Genomic DNA, 21,019 nt, shown 5'->3' on the forward strand with positions numbered 1-21,019 from the left:
CATAAAATGAGAATTTTTGAAGAAAACAGAAGCAAATGTTCGACTAGATTTAAAATGTATTTTTTTTAATTAGGTACAATATAAATCTTTGAAAATTAGAAAAAAAAACTTAAAAAAAAATTTTGCATAAACAATAAATTTTAATTTTATTTTATTTTTTTAATTTTTAATCCCAAAATCGAAGTTGAAAGTTTGTAATTTATTTTGTTAACTCTAAAATCGGAAACAATGGGAACTTAGTTTTTTAATTCCAAAATCGCAGCGAAAATTTTGAAATTTAATTTTTTAATTCGAAAATCGAAAAAATGGGAATTTAATTTTTTAATCCTAAAATTGAAGCTGAAATTTAGAAATTAATTTTTTTATTTCGCAAATAGGAATTCAATTTGAGAATTCGATTTTTTAATCCCAAAATCGGAAATTAATTTTTTAAATTCCAAAATCGCAGCGAAATTTTTGAAATTTAATTTTTTAATTCGAAAATCGGAAAAAATGGGAATTTAACTTTTTAATCCTAAAATTGAAGCTGAAATTTAGAAAATAATTTTTTTATTTCACAAATAGGAATTCAATTTGAGAACTCGATTTTTTAATCCCAAAATCGGAAATTAATTTTTTAAATTCCAAAATCGAAGCTAAAATATGGAAATTATTTTTCTGAATTCCAAAATCGGAATTCAAAATTGCAAATTTAATTTTTTAAACCCAAACTCAAAATTCAAAATTAGTTTTTAATCTCAAGATTAGAGATAAAAATTGAGAATTCAATTCTTTAATCCAAAATTTCAATTTAAAAATTAATATAAAATTAATTTTATTTAAAATAAGCTTTCCTTTTAAAAAATATTTTAATTGAAATATTAAAATTAAAAAAGGCATATTTTTAGTTTTTAATTATAAACATGAGATTAACATTATTTCTATTTCATTTCATTTATTATTGTTAATTCCATTAAAACAAAATAATTACACTAATTAAAATTAATTTGAAAAATAATTAAATTTACTGAAAACGAAAATTTATAATAAATTAAGTTGAGTAATTACAACTAAAAATTAATTACTTGAAAAAATTTATCAATCAATATTAATTAAAAATGAACTTGAGATTAACATTTTTTATATTTCATTTCATTTCTTATTGTTAATCCGATTAAAAAGTAAATAAGTTAATTAAAATTAATTTGAAAATAAATTAAATTCGTTAAAAACTAAAATTTAAGAAAAATTAATTTAACTAAATAAAACTAAAAATTAATTAGTTAAAAATAAAATGTATAAATATAATCAATATTAATTAAAAATTAACTTGGTTAATTAAATTAAAAATAATCTTGAGATTAACAATTTTTTATATTTCATTTCATTTCTTATTTTTAATCCAATAAAATATATAATTAAATTAATTAAAATTAATTTGAAAATTAATTAAATTTATTGAAAACTAAATTTAATGAAAAATTAAATTGACTAATTAAAACAAAATTAATTACTTAAAAATAAAATGTATAAATCAATATTAATTAAAAATGAAATTCATTAACCTAATTTAAAATAAACTTGAGATTAATACATATCATTTTATTTCTATCTGTTAATCCGATTAAAAAATAATTAATTAAAATTATCTAAATTTATTAAAAACTTAAATTAATGAAAAATTAAATTCTATAATTCAAACTGAATATTAATTAGTTAAATTTAAAAATAAATAAATCATTATTTAATAAATTAAAATTAATTAAAAAATAAATATAAATTATTAATTAATTAATATCACTAAAATTAAATAATTTATTTCCAAAATTAATCTTTTTTAGTTCAATTAATTTTAGTTTATAATTAATTTTTAAATTTTTTAATCCAGTTGAACTTAATTAAAATTAATTAAAAAATAAATATAAATTATTAATTAATGAATTTCATTAAAATTAAATAATTTATTTCCAAAAAGTATTATTTTAGTTTAATTAATCTTAGTTTATAATTAATTTTTAAAATTTTTTAATCCAGTTGAACTTAAAAATTATGCTTTTAGGGACTTTCGTTTATATGGTTCACATGATATGTTCCTCAATTTTTGAGATATCGATCTAAAATTTCGTAAATACATGTATGTATGTATATGTACAGATATAAATACATATGTATAAATATGTATGTATGTATGTATATATATATATTTTTATAATTACATAAATATACATGAAAAATATATATGTATATATGTATACATATATAATTATATATAAATTTATGTACATATGTTTGCGTATGCAGTAAATGTATTAAAACATATATATGTATATGTGTGCGTAGGCGTACGCTGTTACCAAATGAAGAGAGTATTAAAAATGTCCACCCCCAAAAAACGGCACTTTTTAGCAAAAAATAACGAACATACGCATACATACATATCTGATGAACATATTTTGGTGACTCTCAATTCCACCACCATTTTTGAGTGCATAAGATGACAATAAAAAAACACAAACTAAACTAAATTTAGAACAGCAAGCGCTAAAAATTTCATTTTATACAAAAAAACAAGAGATCAATTTTAATATATACATACAAACCTATGCACCTATACATATATATCAGTTTACATGCATACACACTTATAGTATATACATATATGTACATATGAATGTGTTGTCTTGTTTGTACATTAATTATATATATGCATAGTTATAACTATATACCATACATTTGCATACATATAATAAGTACATAGTATGTACATACATATGTGTGTGTAATTAATTTTTTTATATATGTAATAAAAAAAAAACAAGAAAACACGTTAACTTCGGTTTCTTCCCTTTACATATAAACAAGTTTTCCATATAAGGAATTGGTTTCGAATAATCAGTTTGTATGGCAGCTATATGCTATAGTGGTCCGATCTGAACAATTTATTCGCAGATTGCAACATGGTCTTGAGCAATAATCCACACCGAATTTCGTGAAGATATCTCGTCAAATAAAAAAGTTTTCCATACAAGGACCTACTTTTGGCTGATCAGTTTGTATGGCAGCTATATGCTATAGTGCACCGATATCGCCGGTTCCAACAAATGAGCAGATTTTTAAGGAGAAAACGACGTGTGCAAAATATCAAATCGATATCTCAAAAACTAGCTGACTATCAGATCCCTTTGGGCTTACAAACTTTGAGGGCAACATAATATACCCTACACAGGGTATAATTTCATACGTATTGTACGACAATTTACAGTGAAACTCAAAATAAACTTTGCAATTTGCGCACTTGTTACTGTTTATTTCCATTATGAAAACTGCAGACAACCTGGATTGTATATTCGCAATGATGTAGAAATTTTCAAATTTCGAATAAAAAATTCAGTTCAATTTTCCACCACACAAAAAAAAAATATTCGCAATACCAAAAACAATATTATATTTAAAAGTAATTCATATTAAAGCAAAGCCTCTTTCACGTGTACTTTCCGCAGGCCCAATAGACAATTGTAAGGCTTTAAGCTGGCTCTCAAAATACGCAAGAATCTCACCTACAACTCATCCACATCCTCATCATCCACCCCAACCAACATCATCGATCACGCATCCACATCCGCTAACGATCCTGAAATCTCATTATCATCCTTGTCATCTGCCCTCTTACCGGCATCATTGCTGAGTACGACATTTCAGAATCTCATACCATACGCCATTGCAGGCATAGCGCCGGGACCGCATAATCTGTTGGCACCGCCGCCGCCGCCCTTGCCGGCATCCTCGTCATTGTCGTCTCTGCCAACGGCGTCTGCGACATCGAGCTGCGGCCCCAACAACGGTTCTAACAGTGCCGATTCTAGCCCACAGACAAGCGCTAACAGCGCAATTTCAGCACACGCAGCCATGGGTGGTCCACATCCGCCATTACCGCCGACCATTGAGGGTCAAACATATTGTTTACGTTGGAATAATCACAAATCGAATCTAGTGGAGATTCTTGATGCGCTAATTAAGGTCGAGAGCTATGTTGACTGCACAATTGTTGTCGACGATCAAGTGCAATTCAAAGCGCATCGCGTGGTGCTCGCCGCCAACTCGCCATATTTCCAGGCCATACTGCAGGACGTACCCATGGATCATTGCAGCATTATATTTCCCGGCGTTAAAGCATTTGAAATGCGTGCACTGCTGGATTATATGTACACAGGTGAGGTGAATGTTACGCAAAGTCAGATACCCACAATAATGCGTATTGCCGAGGAGCTCGAGGTGAAAGGACTTTTCGATATGGCCGATCTGAAGGAGAAATTCAACAAACTAAGCGAAGAGCATGCGGATCGTGCCAGTCACGGTTATCCGTATGCCGCTGCTAGTACCTCTGGTCTAACAGCACCATATGCCATGGCTACGAGTTCATCCTCGGCACAAGGCCTACCCAGCGGTGTACACAATGGCAAGGAGCATCATGGCGCCGATTTTCCAATGCCTTCACAACACAATTCCTCATCCGTGATCTCAACATCATCGCACATATCACCATCAGCTGCCGCTTCGAGTACATCTTCGCCACCATATACTAACTATAAATCGCCATATACCAATATGTATTCCAAATCGCCTGGTCCCTCAAATGGTCCTGGTTCTGCTGGGAATGGATCTAGTTTAGGACAAACGAAATCGGCCAATACACCACAGACACCAACACACTCACAAACTCAACCGCCGAATGCAGATCACGCACAATGGCCGTTATCGCCTTCGGCAGCGGTCGGCATGTTGGGCTCCGTCTATGACTCTGTGCCAGACAATCCACTAAAGCGTAAAAAACTGTCGTCCATGACTTCAATGTTAATGAACCGCGATACACCCATTCTACGTAACGTCTTGGCACAAGCCAATCCCGCCGACTCATCTCAGCCGATATCATTCTCTATGCCCGCCGCCAGCAAGTCCGACAGCAAATCGAATGCCGATAAAAACTCGCCACATGCCGGTTCAATGGGTGCACACAACAACAGCCATGGTCAGCACTTCAACGGTGGCGCCGACTATAGTAGCGATAAGGTCAGTAGAAAACTATTAAATATTAATAAGCATTTAACCCCATAAAAGACTGACTTATAACTATACGTGGACCTGATCATTCCTTTACTTTTACAGAAATATCACGACGAACCACATTCGCCTTACACAGATCGTTCGTTTGATGACGACGCCTACGATGCCAAGGGCAATTATGGTGGCGGCTTCAGTTCCAACTCGAATCAGAAACCCGAATGGAAACGCTATAAACAATACACACGCAGTGACATTATGTCCGCCATACAGTGTGTACGGGAAGGTATGAGCGCACTACAAGCCTCACGAAAGTTTGGTGTACCATCGCGTACACTCTATGACAAAGTCAAGAAGCTGGGCATAACCACAGGTCGGCCAATGAATCGCACCATGAAACGTAGTCCGAGTAATGTGGATTCGACCGCTGCTTTCTCCTACCCACACGCTTATGGCGCCGAACCCTTAATGTCAACGATGCATGAAGGACGCAATGACGAGCGCGAGCCCAAAGACCACCATCGCGCCGAACATCACCACATGCCACCACAACTGCCGCATTCGCTCTTAGATCATGCGTTGCTACAACAGGCGTTGGAGAGCCGTGGAGGCGATATTGCCGGACGTGGCGCACTGTTGTTAGCAGCAGCCGCACATGCCGCTGCGAACCGCATCTCAACCAGCCCGGGTCCGAACGGTTCGAACGCCATGCGTTCACCGAGTCCACCGAATTATGGCCGCAAGTACGGTCGTGGCAGTGAGCAAGACTTTTCTATGGAGCGGGACGGACGTAGACGTGAACGCGGCAGAGACCGCGAAATGGACAGCAGTCGAGAAAATGAACGTCGCATGCTGGAGCATGAGTTAGATCGCGAGCATGAGCGCGAACTGGTAAGTGAAAGCGATCGCGAACATGAGTATGAACGTGAACAGCGCGAAGAACGCGAATGTGAAAGGAAACGTGCGCGCGAATACGAACGCGAACATGAACGCGACATGGAACGTGAACACGCACGCGGACGTAAGCGTGCCAGCCGACGACGCTCTCACGACGATGAGGAGACCACCGGCCAGGTTGAAGATCTATCTGTAACGCGCCGCAATTGCATGTCACCAGCGCCAACAGAATCGCCACACAGACGCACACGTTCACCATCCTACTCACCACCACCACTACCACCACCAACAACAGCACAAGCACCACCAACAGCGCTCGAATGCGGTACTGGCGTTATAAAACTGGCAACCGCAGCTGCCGTTGCAGTAGCCGCGTCAACAGCCGACGATAGTCGTTGTTCGAGTCGCAGTAGTAACGGTTTAACGATGGCTGATAATATTAGCAACGATGAATACAACAACGAAACGAGCGCCAACCTAGAGGCAGCAACAACAATGACCGCGATAAAACGTGAAATCATTAGCAGCGACGACGTACGCACCGACTGATTAATGCTCTCCATGGCGTGGCACTACGCAACCGATACCTGTTATGAATCGTTGTTCTGGAGCCGTTGACTGCTATCCGTTATGCGTGCCATTCTCCGCTTACCGCGAACATAACTTTTGTAAGGAATTTACGGTGAAATAGGCGTCTGAAAATGAGGGCAGTCTAAAGAAGCTTTAATTGAGTTCCCTAATGTTGAATTTTTTGAGTGTTAGTGGCTGCGAAAAAGGGTCGCCTACTAAAAACCGACTACCGGTGTCGGACTTCTCAGTGAACTCAGTGAATATGTATTAAATATTACTTGTTATTGGTGTAAATTCTTTAAATATGGCAATGCGCACTAATTGTATACAACATTAATATTGGTTAATTAAAAAAAAAGAATAATATGCAAAATATTATAATTCCTTGAAAAGCGCTTCGTTTGCTGCAAAAAAGTAGGGGCACTAATCCCCACGGCCACAAACAAAAAAAACAACAGTTTGTGCGAGAAAAGTCCACGTGTAAACGCAGTCTAAGGCGGCAAGCGCAACAAGCGGAAGTTACTGTTGTCGGAATCACCCTGTGCCTAAAAGTAAAGTTTCTAAACTCTACAAATAAGTTAAATTTAGTAAAAGCAAAACAAAAAATTAAAAATTTAGACTAAAACTTAGTTAGTTAAGAGAGTCATAGTCATGAACATTTTGTTTTTTTTTTGACAGTCCGGGTCAAATTTGATCAGATATAGTCATGAAAAAAAATTTTTTTTTGGCAATCCGGGTCAAATTTTATCAGATATAGTCATGAAAATTTTGTTTTTTTTTGACAGTCCGACCAGATATAGTCATGAAAATTTCGTTTTTTTTGGCATTCTGGGTCAAATATGATCATATATAGTCATGAAAATTTCGTTTTTATTTTTTGACAGTCCGGGTCAAATTTGATCATATATAGTCATGAAAATTTCCTCTTTTTTTTTGGCAATCTGGGTCAAATTTGATAATGAAAATTATCATGAAAATTTAATTTTTTTTTGGCGATCCGGGTCAAATTTGATCATATTGAAATGTAGGTGTATAATGTTAAGTTGAGTGAAGTAGAGAGCGAAATGAACATTTCTCTAGCTCACAGCTAAATGATAGAAGAAATTTGAAAAAAGAATGTAAAAAAAAAAACAAATGTCCAAACACAAGACTGATGAGATTGAATGCAGGAACTGATAAGCCACAAATTATCAGAGGCTCAACAAAATGGTCGATGGACGAATATGCACACAAAAACATATATAAAAATATATACATATGTAAGAGTATATACAAAAAGTATGTAGGCTCACTTTATGTGAAAGTCAATCACTAAGGCCTGTATGGTTTGAGTGCGAATAGCTTGCCTTTAAAAATTCCAGCAAAGCCTGCGACAAACCATTTTTTTTATGAAATGAAAGGCCATCAATCAACACTAGAAGCTAACAGTTGTCATATAACTTTTTAAAACTTCAAAAAAAAAGGTTTTGAAAAATTCAAAAAGAAATTCAAAATTGGAAAAAAAATTTAAAGGAAAATTTTGAAATTTTTTTTTTTTTAAATTTAAAACCAATAATATGCAAAAAAGTTGTTCATAAAAAAATTGCAAAAAATTCAAATTTAATTTTTTTCAGAAAAAATTGGAAAAATACAAATTTTTTTTTTGTAAAAAAATTGGAAAAAAGAATTTGAAAAATTCAAATTAAAATTTGAAAAATTGAAATTAAATTTTTTTTGTAAAAAAATTGCAAACACGAAAAAATAACAGTTTTGAAAACTAAACTAAAATGTATTTGTACAACTTTACTACATTTATATGCCAGTGATTTGTTTGTAAAAATTAAACACAGTTTACTAATTAAGCTTAAAAGCAAAAAAGCACTATTTAGCTGTCTACTTTTAATTTAGGCTTAATAACTTTAAAAATAATATATATATGTATGTACATACATATATGTACATGTATATTTTAAAAATCGCTCAAGTATGTGGCAGTTGCATACCAAACAATAACAATAACAATGCTACCTCAAAACAGACACACACGCATGCCTACACAGCTGTTGGTGTTGTCGTACTGTACAATTAAAAAAAAAATATTTTTTTTATATGTAATTGCATTTTTTTATATTTATTATTTTCTGTATTCGCCACAAAATAAGTTCAATTTTATAAGACTGACACTGAACGGTAAATAATAGCAAATAAAAAAATAAATAAAATAAAACAAAAAAGTGAAAAAATTATATATACATTGGTATAAATAATAAAAAACATATATAAATAATAAAAATAAATATATATAACAATAAAATAATAATAAAAGAGTTATCATGCTTGAAGAAATAAATTTGACAAATCTGGCTACACACAAGCAAAGTATAAAAAAGCAAAACAAAACAGTAAAAAAATAAATATTAAATGTAATTTTAAATATAAGATTTGGAGTTTTAAGACTTTAAGAGTTTTAAGACTTTAAGTGCTCTAAGACTTTACGAGTTTTAAGACTTTAAGAGTTTTAAGGCTTCAAGAGTTTTAGAACTTCATGAGTTTTAGTACATTTAGCACTAATAAAAATACATGAAATCGTGCTGGGGGCAATGCAATTAAGAGAAATGGTTTGATGTTAGCATTCAACAAAAGTTCAAATAAGTGGAATTAATAAATCTAAGTGTAAATAAATTAAATTTAAATAGTAAATCGCGAAAAGCATAAGCTAAGTTTGAAATTTATACAAATTCGTATGTGTTTTTCAAGTGTGCGTCAAGTAGTTTAAACTATTGTAGAAAACAAAGTTTGCTTTTATTATTATTATTATTATGTTTCCTTTATTATTATAAACTATTTTTTTGTGTTGTGTATTCAAGAAAAGTGTTAATTCCATTAATTGTAATATTACATTGCTTGAAAAGAAAAGTTCGTATAAGCACTTGGTAGTTTAGTTTGTAATGTTTCGTAATACAAAATATAATTTTAGTACAATTTTTGACTGAAACTTTCAAAAGAAACAAAACACACAAATTTCAAATAAAAAAAATCCATTCTACAAAATAAAAAATATTTAAAAAAAATAATGTTTTTATTATTATAAATTTGTTTACTGTTAACTATATACGAGCATATACATCAGAGCGGGTCGATTTTTTTCTATAAAATCGCATATGCGGGAAGTGTTCGTCGGATCATTGTGAACAATTTTGCCTAAGAAGCTATGCTACTAAAACCGGTTTCGAACTAACAACTTTTAAGGCGAAGTTGTGAGCGCCAGTCGTTCTTCTCCACCTGGCCCTTCCAACGGAATGGAGGTCTTCCTCTTCCTCTGCTGGAGTGTTTTCGTCCATTCGGACGATATGACTTAGCCAGCATAGCTTCTTCATCTTTACCGACGTAGACACTGCTTACGCGGTTATAGCCGACAAGTCGTTCTCCTTTTCCGCTGCTTGGCGCCAAATGAAGATTCCAAGCGAAGCCAGGTCCTTCTATACCTGATCTTTCCAACATAGTGGAGGTCTCCTTCATTTGGAAGACATGACCTAGCCAGCGTAGCCACTGTCTTTTAATTCGCTGAACTACGTCATTGTCGTCCTATTGCTCATACCGCTAATCACTCTATCGACTGTGGTATTCCGTTGCCAATGCGCAAAGGACCATAAATCTTCCGCAGTCTTTTTCTTGAAAACAAGTAACGTTGACTCATCAACGGTTGTCTTCGTTCATGCCTGTACTCCATATAGCAGAGAGGAGTAATGAGTGACTTATAGCATTTGGTCTTTGTTCGTCGAGAGAGGACTTTACTTCTCAATTGCCTACTCAGTCCAGAGTAGCACCTGTCTGCAAGAGTTAATCTACGTTGGATTTCAAGGTTGAAATTGTTTTGGTGTTAATACTGGTTCCAAGATAAACGAAATTGTGCGACGAGTGCGACGAGTGCGACGACTGTTTGTTCGATGACAGGAGATATTTCGTCTTGGCCTCATTCACTACCAGACCCATTTGAAACGCTCGATAGAACCTTATATGCGATGTTAAGGAGACTTATCCCACGGTAGTTGGCGCAAATTGTGGTGTCGTCTTTTTATGGATTGAGCAGAGCACACCAATCGTCGGGCATGCTTTCGTTCTACCATATTCTACAAAGAAGCAGGTACATGTTCTTTATCAGTTCCTCATCGTTCCATCCAATCCATCCGTCCTTCCATCCGCTCCATCGTCAACGGTTGGGATATCGAGTTCACCATATCCTGGTGTTGGCTTTCATTCAGCAGGCTGGAAATTTTTTCTCTCTATAATTTCTACAAAAATATGCTCCGGTTTCGAATCATTGTGTTGGTTGTCGCATCTTTACGTACATATAATTTTCAAACATTGCCTCTGTTGATCAGCTTGTTAAGATCTTTGCACGCTTCCCTCTTTAACTCTCGTTATATATACCATCCATATATACGAGTATACATTTATTTATTTGCGTAGATAAGTGCAGGCCCTTCGGTCTCGATTAGCACAAGTTGCGACGTCTTGATATCACGTTTCATTGCTGTATTCAACCACTTGGTGCCCTCAGTTAAACTATGTACTTATCTCCGCTATAGTTTCTGTAGATAGACATTCAAGGTTTGATATCTGACGGATTCCAAGATTTCGATGTCAGATATGTGATAGCGCTGGGCACAGACGGAGGTAGAACCGTTTCCTTGCTTCCTTAAAGTTTGCAGCTACGCAAGTGTTGTTATAGAGCGTACACATTTTTAACGCATATTCACCAAATGACCAATGACTCGTTATGGTAGATGTAAGTCTATAATATGACTAGTTATGATTTGGTTGTACATGCTTGTAGATGATTTTGCGGTATTTGTACAAATTGTGTATTGCGCTTACACTTCATCTTTCCTATCGGAAAACTGAATTCGATAATTTATACCTTTAAAAATTATATACTTAATTTCAAATCGATATTTTAAATAGTATTTGAATTACCAACATTTTAAGCGTAGCCGGTCAGTTCAATGTGCCCAATCAACACGTTTTCCTCAAAAAACATTTCACGTCTAGAATGTATTCTCACTTGGAAGTCATTATTAAAATCAATGATGTATACCATATAAACTAAATAGAATACTAAATATGTTTATAATGTTTACCATTTTTAAATATTAACAGCTGTTTCCTCGACTTTGAGTCTCGCAAATCGCGTTAAAATCAATTTGACCGTATTAAACTACCCTGTATTAAAACATTTTGCAGAGCACGTAAATTACAAATGATATACGTTCTATGCCTACTGTCACATCAGGCTTCGCTTTATTGACATTTATTTGACGGCTGTTACATTTTATTGAAATAAGTGTCACCACTTATTCGAAATCCGTCAAAAAAGTGTTTTTCTCACAATTGGCGTTAAAGTGCCCATACACGACACACAAGTGCGTTCGATCGGTATATGTTCGCATGCGTTTTACTCATGTATAGGCTTGTGCGCGCACCGCTCCATGTTCGCGAAAATATTTGATTTTTTACGATCGGTGCGCGCACATGTGTGTCGTGTATGGCGTTGTGGCGAACAAAATCTCATTTCTCTCGTGTCGCCGAACAGTGAAGATCGCGGACGAACAATGGCAAGTGTTAAGGCCTGCTTTAGAGGAGTCAAAAAATCTATTTTTTTTGAAGATTTTTTTAGGAGGGAAAGAAATAATTGATTCATGCAAAATTTCTAGGCTTTATAGTTATATATTTGAACATCTTTCACAAATTTTTGGACACGAAATCTTTGATATTTTGCCTTTGCGAAGCAATTGCCCGATGCATCTCACATGTGCATTTTTCTGACGGCGGGCAGGATGCAGGATGCAATTTCTATCAAAACAAAATATTCAAAGAGACTCATATTTTTTAATAATTTATCTTCTAGTTAAACTAAGAAATTTCCAAAAAGAAGTGTAAAATTTTACAAGCTTCTTAAAAATTAAAAAAAAGTGGTTTTGACCAAAAAAAATTTACTTTGTCTTGTTTAAAAATACGTTGAAACTTGACTTTTCTCAGTTTTTTTTAGTTTAAATAGAAGATAATTTTATGCCAAAGATACTAAACTTTGCCCCAATTCCATAAGACGTTTGGGTTTTCGCTATCCTGCCCGCCAATTAAAAATAATCGTAAAAATGGAAAACCGATAAATCACGCTTTAAAGTTTTCGTTTTTTGCCCAAGCGCATATATCTGCTAAACGCTCGGTTACTATTTCCCTTCTAGCTTCGATAATATAAGCAAAAAAAATTTATTGTTCAGAATTTATTGATCTTATAAGATATGAATTGGCAAACGAAAAGTGATAAATATATAAATAAAATTGAGAAATATAAAAGTTGGAGTAACTTATTAACGAAATACAAAGAAATAGATAAAAGTGCTTCATTAGAAATACATTCGAAGAAATGTTCCGATTGCCTCTCGCACATGGACAAAATGGATTTGCGTGTATGGGCAAACGAATTCATACCGATCAAACGCACTTGTGTGTCGTGTATGGGCACTTTTATTGGCTTTTAAATTGGCGTTGGCCAAAGTACCGCCATTTTTGTGTAATTTTAGGAAAATATCACACCATGAACTGAATAAAAATAAGTCAAATCTTTTATTGCATTAATATTTTCTAATTTAAGTAATAAATTTAATTAAAAGCAACAAATATATTATAAAATAATTATAGATCAAAATTATAACTTAAACTTTTTTAAATTTCGAATCCATGAAGGGAATCAAATATCTCTTTTCGTTTTAATTCCCTCAATTATTTTCTTTACATGTGTATTTAAATTTATTCAATTATTTCCCAAATATGCCAATAATTATAAAAAAAAAAATTAATTAATTAAATTAAGCGCAATATTTCAGTGTTAGAGTTTTTCTACGTTGAAGTTTTATATAACGTCATTTTAAAAATAAGTGGCAACTCTAAATAAACACACCGAAAAATACCAACTATAAATTGTAATACAAATGCAAGGAAAATTAAAAATAGAAAACAAAACAGTGCCACAATATTAATATATTTTAACAAAAAGTGATTAGTGTTTTCTTTGAATTAACGAATACATGAAAAATTAATTTTGTTCCGAATACGTAACTATAATGATGCAGAAAAATAATAAAGTGCATGTAATGGAAGCAGACGACAATGCTATTAATGTATACAAATTTCCAAGTGGTGGCGACCAAAATCAAAACACTTATCGTAAGAAATAATTGAACTATGTTTTCTTGTCCTAGATCATATTTTAATCAAATAATACATATAAATATAAGCAATATCGTCTAATTTGTGTTTAACATAGGAAACAAATCAGCTGGTGGCTCAAAGAGGAAAAAGGGAACCACACGACGAAAGAAGCGCCGATTTTCGCATATTGAAGAGGATGCGCCTGAAGAACAACAACAAACGTTAAACAATAAAAAATTGTGCATAATTTGTGGGAATAGCCAGGAAATAGTTGATTTATCAGCTAATCCAATAATGAAAAAGACTATGGCCTCCTACTGTGAAGGCGATGGTGTGGTGAGTTTTGATATTGCATTTGTTAACAATCCAACTGCGTTTGTTATCGGTATTTAAAAATTATATTATTGCCATAGTAAGCATATTCATAGTTAATATAAATTTGTTATTTTTTCCAATTACAATTAATAGTGATTTTTATATGAAAATCTGACATTTTTGCACGAGTAATTTACTGTCCCAGTTAACCGTGCAAAAAGGAGATCAATCGTACTTTCCACTATCCACTACTAAAAAATCGAATGTTGAATTTATCATGTACAAAATATATACAAATAATGAATCATATTCAAATTCTTTTAACTATTTTATAGAATTTGGACGAATGTTTATCATCACTCTGTATTACTTGTGTATTTAAATCAAGAGCTGTAAGAGAAGTACAGAACAATATCAAAGTGCGCTTGCAAGGGCTTGGAAATGGTCAACTATTAAAAACGTCCCAGTGTCCTACAAAGAAAGAAGAAAATTTGGATATCTCTGAATATAATGAAGATATTGATAGAGAAGGCAATATCAGATTAAATAATAAAGAGAGCCGTTTAAAGAAAACACGTACCAATGGTTTACGTGAAACAACTCCACGCCTGCCTACTGCGGCTACTCTTGCACCATCACCTGCAACAAATTCGCCAACTTTTAATCATCTTCAATACACAACACTTAGTAAATGCATTGGTATCAACACGGTGCTCGATAGCTCCATGGAAGATGCTGATAATAAAAATACTGTACAACTTACAAAATACAGATTGACTGAGATTTCCGGTACAACGACGTCAATACAACAACTGGAAGCGAAGGGTACGGAATACAATCCCGCCGTAACTAGTTCACTTTTATCCACAGAAAGGATCGAATTATTAGCATTATCAAATGTGCCTGACTTGCCGACATCGTGTTCAAATTCTACACATTCACATAATGGTATAAATCAATCAATGCTACAAGTTATCCGAGAGCGTTCCGAATCGGTTTTAATAACAGAATCGGGTGGGAAAATCAACAACTATAAAAATGCGCCACGTGCAAAGTCGCGCAGAGTGTGTCGTCATTGTGGTAACACTTTTATACGCAAAGATCACTATAATAAACATGTACGACGCTGTTACTATCTAAATTCTCGAAGTTCGGCCTTATTGAGTGCCGACGTTACGAATAAACTCGACAAGAGTCAAACAGTGCCACAAGTAAGTGCCAAGCGAAAGCCAGTGAACAGTGTCAACCAGAGTGCAAGCCCCACCACTGAGAAACGTGCCAGACGTATACGTCAGTTTCATTGCACCGAGTGTCAAGCCACGATGGATAGTATCACACTCTTGAGACACCACCGTGCAACACATCTTCGTGAATACAAATGCGATATGTGTTATAAAAAATTTAGTACATTATATGAACACGACTTTCATCGTATCGTTTGTTTGGCCGAAAAGGAAGTGTGGCAAGAACAAACGCTTAGTGAAAACGAAGACCATACTGCAAATGATGACAAGAAATCTGTGGTTAGGTCCGAACACGCAATTGCTAAGTCTACCGCTAGCCGTCGGTTGACACGTGCGCAAAGTCGTGCTCGTACAGATGTCGTGGAAAAACCTAAAAACCAACCTACCTTAAAACGCCGTTTAACTGTTTTAACCAGTGTCTCCCGCTATGTACATAGCAACAAAAATAGTGAAGATAGTGATATGGATGATGATGATGATGATGATGATGATGATGTTTCCATTGCCGATTCAATGGATTCGAGGCGTAGAGTATATACGGGTGATTGGCTAGAGAGACGAAACGATAGCATAATTTACGACCTGCCTGATATACAAATTGACAGTGCAAAAGAATATGGTATGTAATGTGTATGACAGCTATATAAGAGTTTAGTTTATGCAATTTTGAGATTTGAAAATGTTTCCTTGTAGATCTTTACTTGTTGGATAGGCTGAAGGCGCAAATTAGAGCACAGGAGTTTACATGCTTAACAGACGACTGCGACTTCTTCACCGATACACTATTGAATTTAATGCTACACGATTATGTACATCATTTTAAAAGCTCATGGTTCTACTGTCAAAAATGTGGCAGCGTTTTTACAAGCAAGTAAGTGTCAAACCAATCAAAAATATATATATTTATACCATGAACAGGATAGATTAAGTTTGCGACGAAGTTTGCAACACTCGGAAGGAAACGGCGGAGTCCTTATAAAATTGTTCAGATCGGACAACAATACTATATAGTAGCCATATTAACTGATCTATCAAATAAAAATTTTCTCATATCCTTGGCAACTATAAGAAATCTACTTATGAAGAGTATTATAGCTTCGGTGCAACCGAAGTTAAAGTTTTTTTTCTTATTTTCAATACTGGTTTTTAATTTAAAAAATAAACATAAAAAAAATAGTTCGAAGCTGTTTATTGATACCGAATTATATTTCAGAGTTTTCTTGGACTACCATTTAGACCGGCAGAATGGAGGCAGATACATTTGTTACAAATGCAATGAACAATTTATGTTTCAACATCAATTGGATTTACATCTAATATATCACACAAAGCAGCTGAATCATACCTGTGATAAATGTAAATGTGAATTTCTCTCGGAAGAGAAATTGGCTCTTCATACGAAGCTTGAGCACAGTAACGAAACCGACAAGAATTTAATATGCATACAAAGTAAGGCAACATATGCGTCTTCTCGGTCGCCAGGCGAAAACGAGTATTTGAATGGCAGGCAACGAAAAAAGTACAACGTCAAAATACTTAATATGCGGCTACCTTATATGCCTTCGAGAAGACCATTAGAGTTACCGGGTCATAAGCCATATCGACGTCGTATTGGCGTTATAGAATTCGAAAATGAGCGAAATCCAAATTGTTGTAGTTGTAAATAGTGCCACACGTTCGGAAGCAATGTACATTTGCTTACGGTTCTCTTGATTTGACGAAGAAAGTCAACTAAATACGGAGAATATTTAAAATATACCAAATACTTAAACATGAATCAGTTATGAAGTTATAAAAAACAAAGTAAAACAGCTGATTTTGACATGAAGCGTTAAAATTTTAACATTTTTAACAAATTGTTGTTTTTAGCCTGCCGACACAACCTTATTTAATTTAATCATGTACTTAACGGTACAAAAAAGTTTTATTGCGCAACTATTGTGTAATAGTTTTCGCTTTCGCGCCTGTTTATGAGATGAATTCATGAAATTTGTCAGTAATGTTTGCTCAACTCAATTTCGAATTGAATATTGTTAATTGTGTTATTAAAACATATAGTTAAATCTATGTTTGTGCAAAGTTTCGTGGTTTTAAATCAATTTAGCAAATTTTTGTACAAATGGCAACAATAATTTCGTGAATTATCAATACGACTTTATCAAATATTTTCTTTATTTATTGTGAAACATTAAAGTTCGGGTAATTTTAATTGTAATGGAAAAATATACATATTGGACCAGTAAGAGTTGAGATCGCATTCAAAAAGTCTGAAATGTGAAACCTTAATTTTCAAAGGTACATATGTATGTGTTTTTCAATTAATGTTAGTTAAACAATGTTAGAAATTAATGTATTTTATGAACAATATTGACATCACTTATTGTAGAAAATTGTGCAATTGAATCACGTTCGTATGTTAATGCACACCCATATTTTTTTACCTCGTTGTAGATGTTGTGTTCAATACTATTCGAGAGAATTGCCCATGCAGTACCATTAATTAATGATAAATAAATACGCTTTCCAGTAAATCGAAGCCACTACTAAGATTTTATAATTAGATTATTTATAAAATATGAATATAATAAATGCATATGCGTGTATGTATGTGAATTCAAACCAACAACTTAAGACTGAATCATTTTCTACTGCGAAGTGGTAACTTATAATTACTTGTGGAGTGGACGCTTAAAGCCGTCCACTCAGCGAGTACCCTCATTACAACTCCATTCATTCATTCCAGTAAAGTTGAGCTATATACCGAATTGCTGGAAACATCGGCTGCACGCTATAATGGTCTGTTATGAACAATTTGTTTGGGGGTTATAGCGGAGCTTTTGGTATTGATCAACGTTAGTCGACACAGCCGAATTAGTTTTACGGGGATACCAAATTTAGACATAGCGGCATAAAGGCAGCTCCTTTTCATGCTGTCAAAAGCAGCTTTGAACTCCACGTAGAGGAGATGTGTGTCCATCCTATTTTCTCTGGTATCTTCCAAGATTTGGGGCCTGCGGTATCGATAGTTCAAAAACTTAGTGGTCAGTTTGTGTATATAGAAAGACAGTCAGACGGACATGCTTTAATCGGCTCAGCTGTCACCCTGATAATTTAAATATGTAGGGTCTTGAAGTTCCCTTCGGACTCTCCAACACTATCTTACCATAGTGTGAATTTTTGAATCCACTTTTTTTGCTTTCGCCTTTCACTTGAGTGAAATATTTTACCAGCGAGACACTTTTTTGAGTCTAGTAAAGAGAAAATAGTCGCTGAGAACCGATTTAAAGATTGCCCTAATCACAGCTCAATTCTTTGTATTAATCGGTTGTATCACAAGCTGAATGCGCTTATCAACACATAGCTTCTTGTCAACTTTTTTCAACTTCTAGAATCAGGAAACAATGTTTTCTTAAATTTGAAATTAAATTTTATAAAGAATTGTGCACCAATTAATTTAAAAAATGTTCTTGCACATTTGCACCCTGTTGTAGATAACTGCTTTTCTTATACCTGGCAATATTGTTATTGAACGCCATATTGGTGGTTTCCGTAATTTCTCTACAAGAATTTTCCGCATTCTCATTTTTTTCACCGCCGCTGTTAGACACAAATTGAGTGTTTTTAAAAGACGTGAAAATATAGCTCATTGTAAAAAAAAGTAAAATTAATAAGTAAAATGGGCGTGCAAGTAGTACCTATTTCTCCCGGTGATGGTAAGCGAAATGCAAATACTAAAATTCTAATCATTCTAACCTGTTTTATGTGATTAATAATGCTGTACATATACATATACATATTTATTACATACTTAAATAGGTAGTACATTCCCTAAAACTGGACAGGTGGTGTCTGTGCATTACACTGGAACATTAGACAATGGCACTAAGTTCGATTCTTCTCGTGACCGCAATAAGCCTTTCAAATTTACACTTGGCAGAGGTGAAGTAATTCGCGGTTGGGATGAAGGTGTTGCCCAGCTTTCTGTCGGTCAGCGCGCTAAACTCATCTGCTCGCCGGATTATGCCTACGGTAGTCGGGGACACCCAGGCGTTATTCCACCAAATGCTACTTTAACTTTTGATGTTGAATTATTAAAAGTCGAGTAAACAGGTCCAGTAACTAAACAATACGCTATGATTATTAATTACAAGTAAGAACAAAGTAAAGAAAATTTATAACCATCTTAAAAACGCTAGCTAGAAATAGTAAAACAACACTTTTAACTCAAACCAATTAGAAACCACATAGAGACTTAATATCAAAATCAGAATTTTCGAATCGATCAAGTATGAAGATATGTTGCACAATTAATAAAATGTAAGTTCACATGCAAAAAGATTCAGAAATCTATATACAATATACTGAATCTAACTAACATCTAAATTAGTTCATTCCATTATAATTATTCTGAAAATCTGGTCGTGGTGAAATATGTAAAGAGTATCTGTTAAAATGCATTTAAAGCACCACAAAACAATTGAATTTTACTATTTATTAAATGTTCTCATACTTGTAGTGTTATTAAATCAGCATTCAATATTACTTAATGAAATTATTTCGATAAATTGAACAAAAATAATTGTAGAAAGTTAAATAAATTAATTAAAACTTACCATTGGAATTTTTAAAATTGAATATGTCAATATTTCTCATCACAGTCGGGTTGGGCAATTAAGCGGACACTGATTTAGTATATTCATCAAGGTTATCTATCATTCAGCAGCATCCCCAAAAATAATTGTGTAAATGTTTGGGCTACAAAATATTCACTGTTTTATGCTAAGGGTGTGTACATTTATTTGTATGTACTTAACAAGGTATTTTATCTGGGGTATAAAACAAGAAAAATTTGTATTGAGATACATAATTACAACTTTTTGTCATTGATTTTAAAAATTGCAAAAAAAAAAATAGAATTTTATGCACAACTTGGATTTTACGACGTTTAGATTTCAGAGAGTAGTTATTTACGCCGGTCCGTTACTTGAAAGTGTTGACGTATTGACATTCAATGTTGGTATTGTAAATAACTGTATGGTAAGCTGAAAAAAATCGACTCAGAAGATTGCAAAATAAAAAGGAGGTAATATGTCATCTTGAATTTGTACACCAATTTATTTACGAAAGAACGTTTGCTCTCTTCAGAGCGATTGCTCTAAGACTAGTTCGTATATATACATACAAACGGACATGACTAAGTCATTTATATATACATATAAATAAACGAACTCTGCTGTCCGTTTCCTTTTGCATGCTACAAATATATATGAGGTGAAGGATTACACCGCGACCTAGGGCCTATTGTGCCCTCTCTTAGTCACAACGATCTCCTTAGCCCCAGCATACTGATAATGAGGCGATTTGATCCCTATTCGGAAACATGAATCCATTATGCTGCGTCTGCAGACTGCTATGCAATCAATCAGCAGTTCTGGAGTTTCAGGCTCCCTGTCGCAGAACCGGAATTTGCACAAGAAGCTATAAAATAAATATCAAAAATGGAAAAATGTTCAAATTAAGCTAATAAAGTACGCTACAGGAAATATTCCCTAATAACTGAGATCTCGACAGAGCACACATAACTCTTATAACTATATAAGAGTAATGCACAGACATAACTCTTATACCTCTGCCGGTTATAAGTCCGTACCCCTATCTGTTACGTAGGCCGAAAAAATTATTGATGCTAACGAAAAGTTTAGAGCGATAAACTTGCTAATGCTTTAGATATTGATAGTGTTATTTATTTCCTTTATTTAAATATG

At 33.7% G+C, this 21,019-nt stretch overlaps 3 protein-coding genes across 3 annotated transcripts; all 3 read left to right on the forward strand.

Moving 5' to 3' along the window:
- The first annotated feature begins 3,487 nt into the window (after positions 1–3,487).
- Positions 3,488–7,038, forward strand: LOC120771501 (zinc finger CCCH domain-containing protein 13). Its single transcript, XM_040099554.1, has 2 exons — positions 3,488–5,046; positions 5,143–7,038. The coding sequence occupies exons 1-2, from the start codon at positions 3,886–3,888 to the stop codon at positions 6,481–6,483; spliced, it is 2,502 nt and encodes an 833-aa protein (XP_039955488.1). The 5' UTR covers positions 3,488–3,885; the 3' UTR covers positions 6,484–7,038.
- A 6,440-nt stretch (positions 7,039–13,478) lies between these two features.
- On the forward strand, positions 13,479–17,880 carry LOC120771502 (zinc finger protein 107). The gene is made up of 5 exons (XM_040099555.1): positions 13,479–13,710; positions 13,811–14,031; positions 14,346–15,873; positions 15,948–16,125; positions 16,468–17,880. Exons 1-5 carry the CDS (start codon positions 13,608–13,610, stop codon positions 16,919–16,921), a joined length of 2,484 nt encoding a protein of 827 aa, XP_039955489.1. The 5' UTR covers positions 13,479–13,607; the 3' UTR covers positions 16,922–17,880.
- Positions 17,881–18,804: 924 nt separating this feature from the next.
- Positions 18,805–19,866, forward strand: LOC120771507 (peptidyl-prolyl cis-trans isomerase Fkbp12). Its single transcript, XM_040099560.1, has 2 exons — positions 18,805–18,967; positions 19,071–19,866. Exons 1-2 carry the CDS (start codon positions 18,931–18,933, stop codon positions 19,358–19,360), a joined length of 327 nt encoding a protein of 108 aa, XP_039955494.1. The 5' UTR covers positions 18,805–18,930; the 3' UTR covers positions 19,361–19,866.
- The last annotated feature ends 1,153 nt before the right edge of the window (positions 19,867–21,019 follow it).

The sequence above is a fragment of the Bactrocera tryoni genome, chromosome 3, assembly GCF_016617805.1.
Source record: "Bactrocera tryoni isolate S06 chromosome 3, CSIRO_BtryS06_freeze2, whole genome shotgun sequence".
NCBI classification, from domain to species: Eukaryota; Metazoa; Arthropoda; class Insecta; order Diptera; family Tephritidae; genus Bactrocera; species Bactrocera tryoni.

Bases quoted from the DNA above. Each gene is read 5' to 3' on its own strand.
- LOC120771501 (XM_040099554.1), top strand. From the start codon at position 3,886: ATGGGTGGTCCACATCCGCCATTACCGCCGACCATTGAGGGTCAAACA. The intron at 5,047-5,142 runs GTCAGTAGAAAA...TTACTTTTACAG, and splicing joins CCGACTATAGTAGCGATAAG to AAATATCACGACGAACCACA.
- LOC120771502 (XM_040099555.1), top strand. From the start codon at position 13,608: ATGATGCAGAAAAATAATAAAGTGCATGTAATGGAAGCAGACGACAAT. The intron at 13,711-13,810 runs GTAAGAAATAAT...TGTTTAACATAG, and splicing joins CCAAAATCAAAACACTTATC to GAAACAAATCAGCTGGTGGC. The intron at 15,874-15,947 runs GTATGTAATGTG...GTTTCCTTGTAG, and splicing joins TGACAGTGCAAAAGAATATG to ATCTTTACTTGTTGGATAGG.
- LOC120771507 (XM_040099560.1), top strand. From the start codon at position 18,931: ATGGGCGTGCAAGTAGTACCTATTTCTCCCGGTGATG. The intron at 18,968-19,070 runs GTAAGCGAAATG...ATACTTAAATAG, and splicing joins ACCTATTTCTCCCGGTGATG to GTAGTACATTCCCTAAAACT.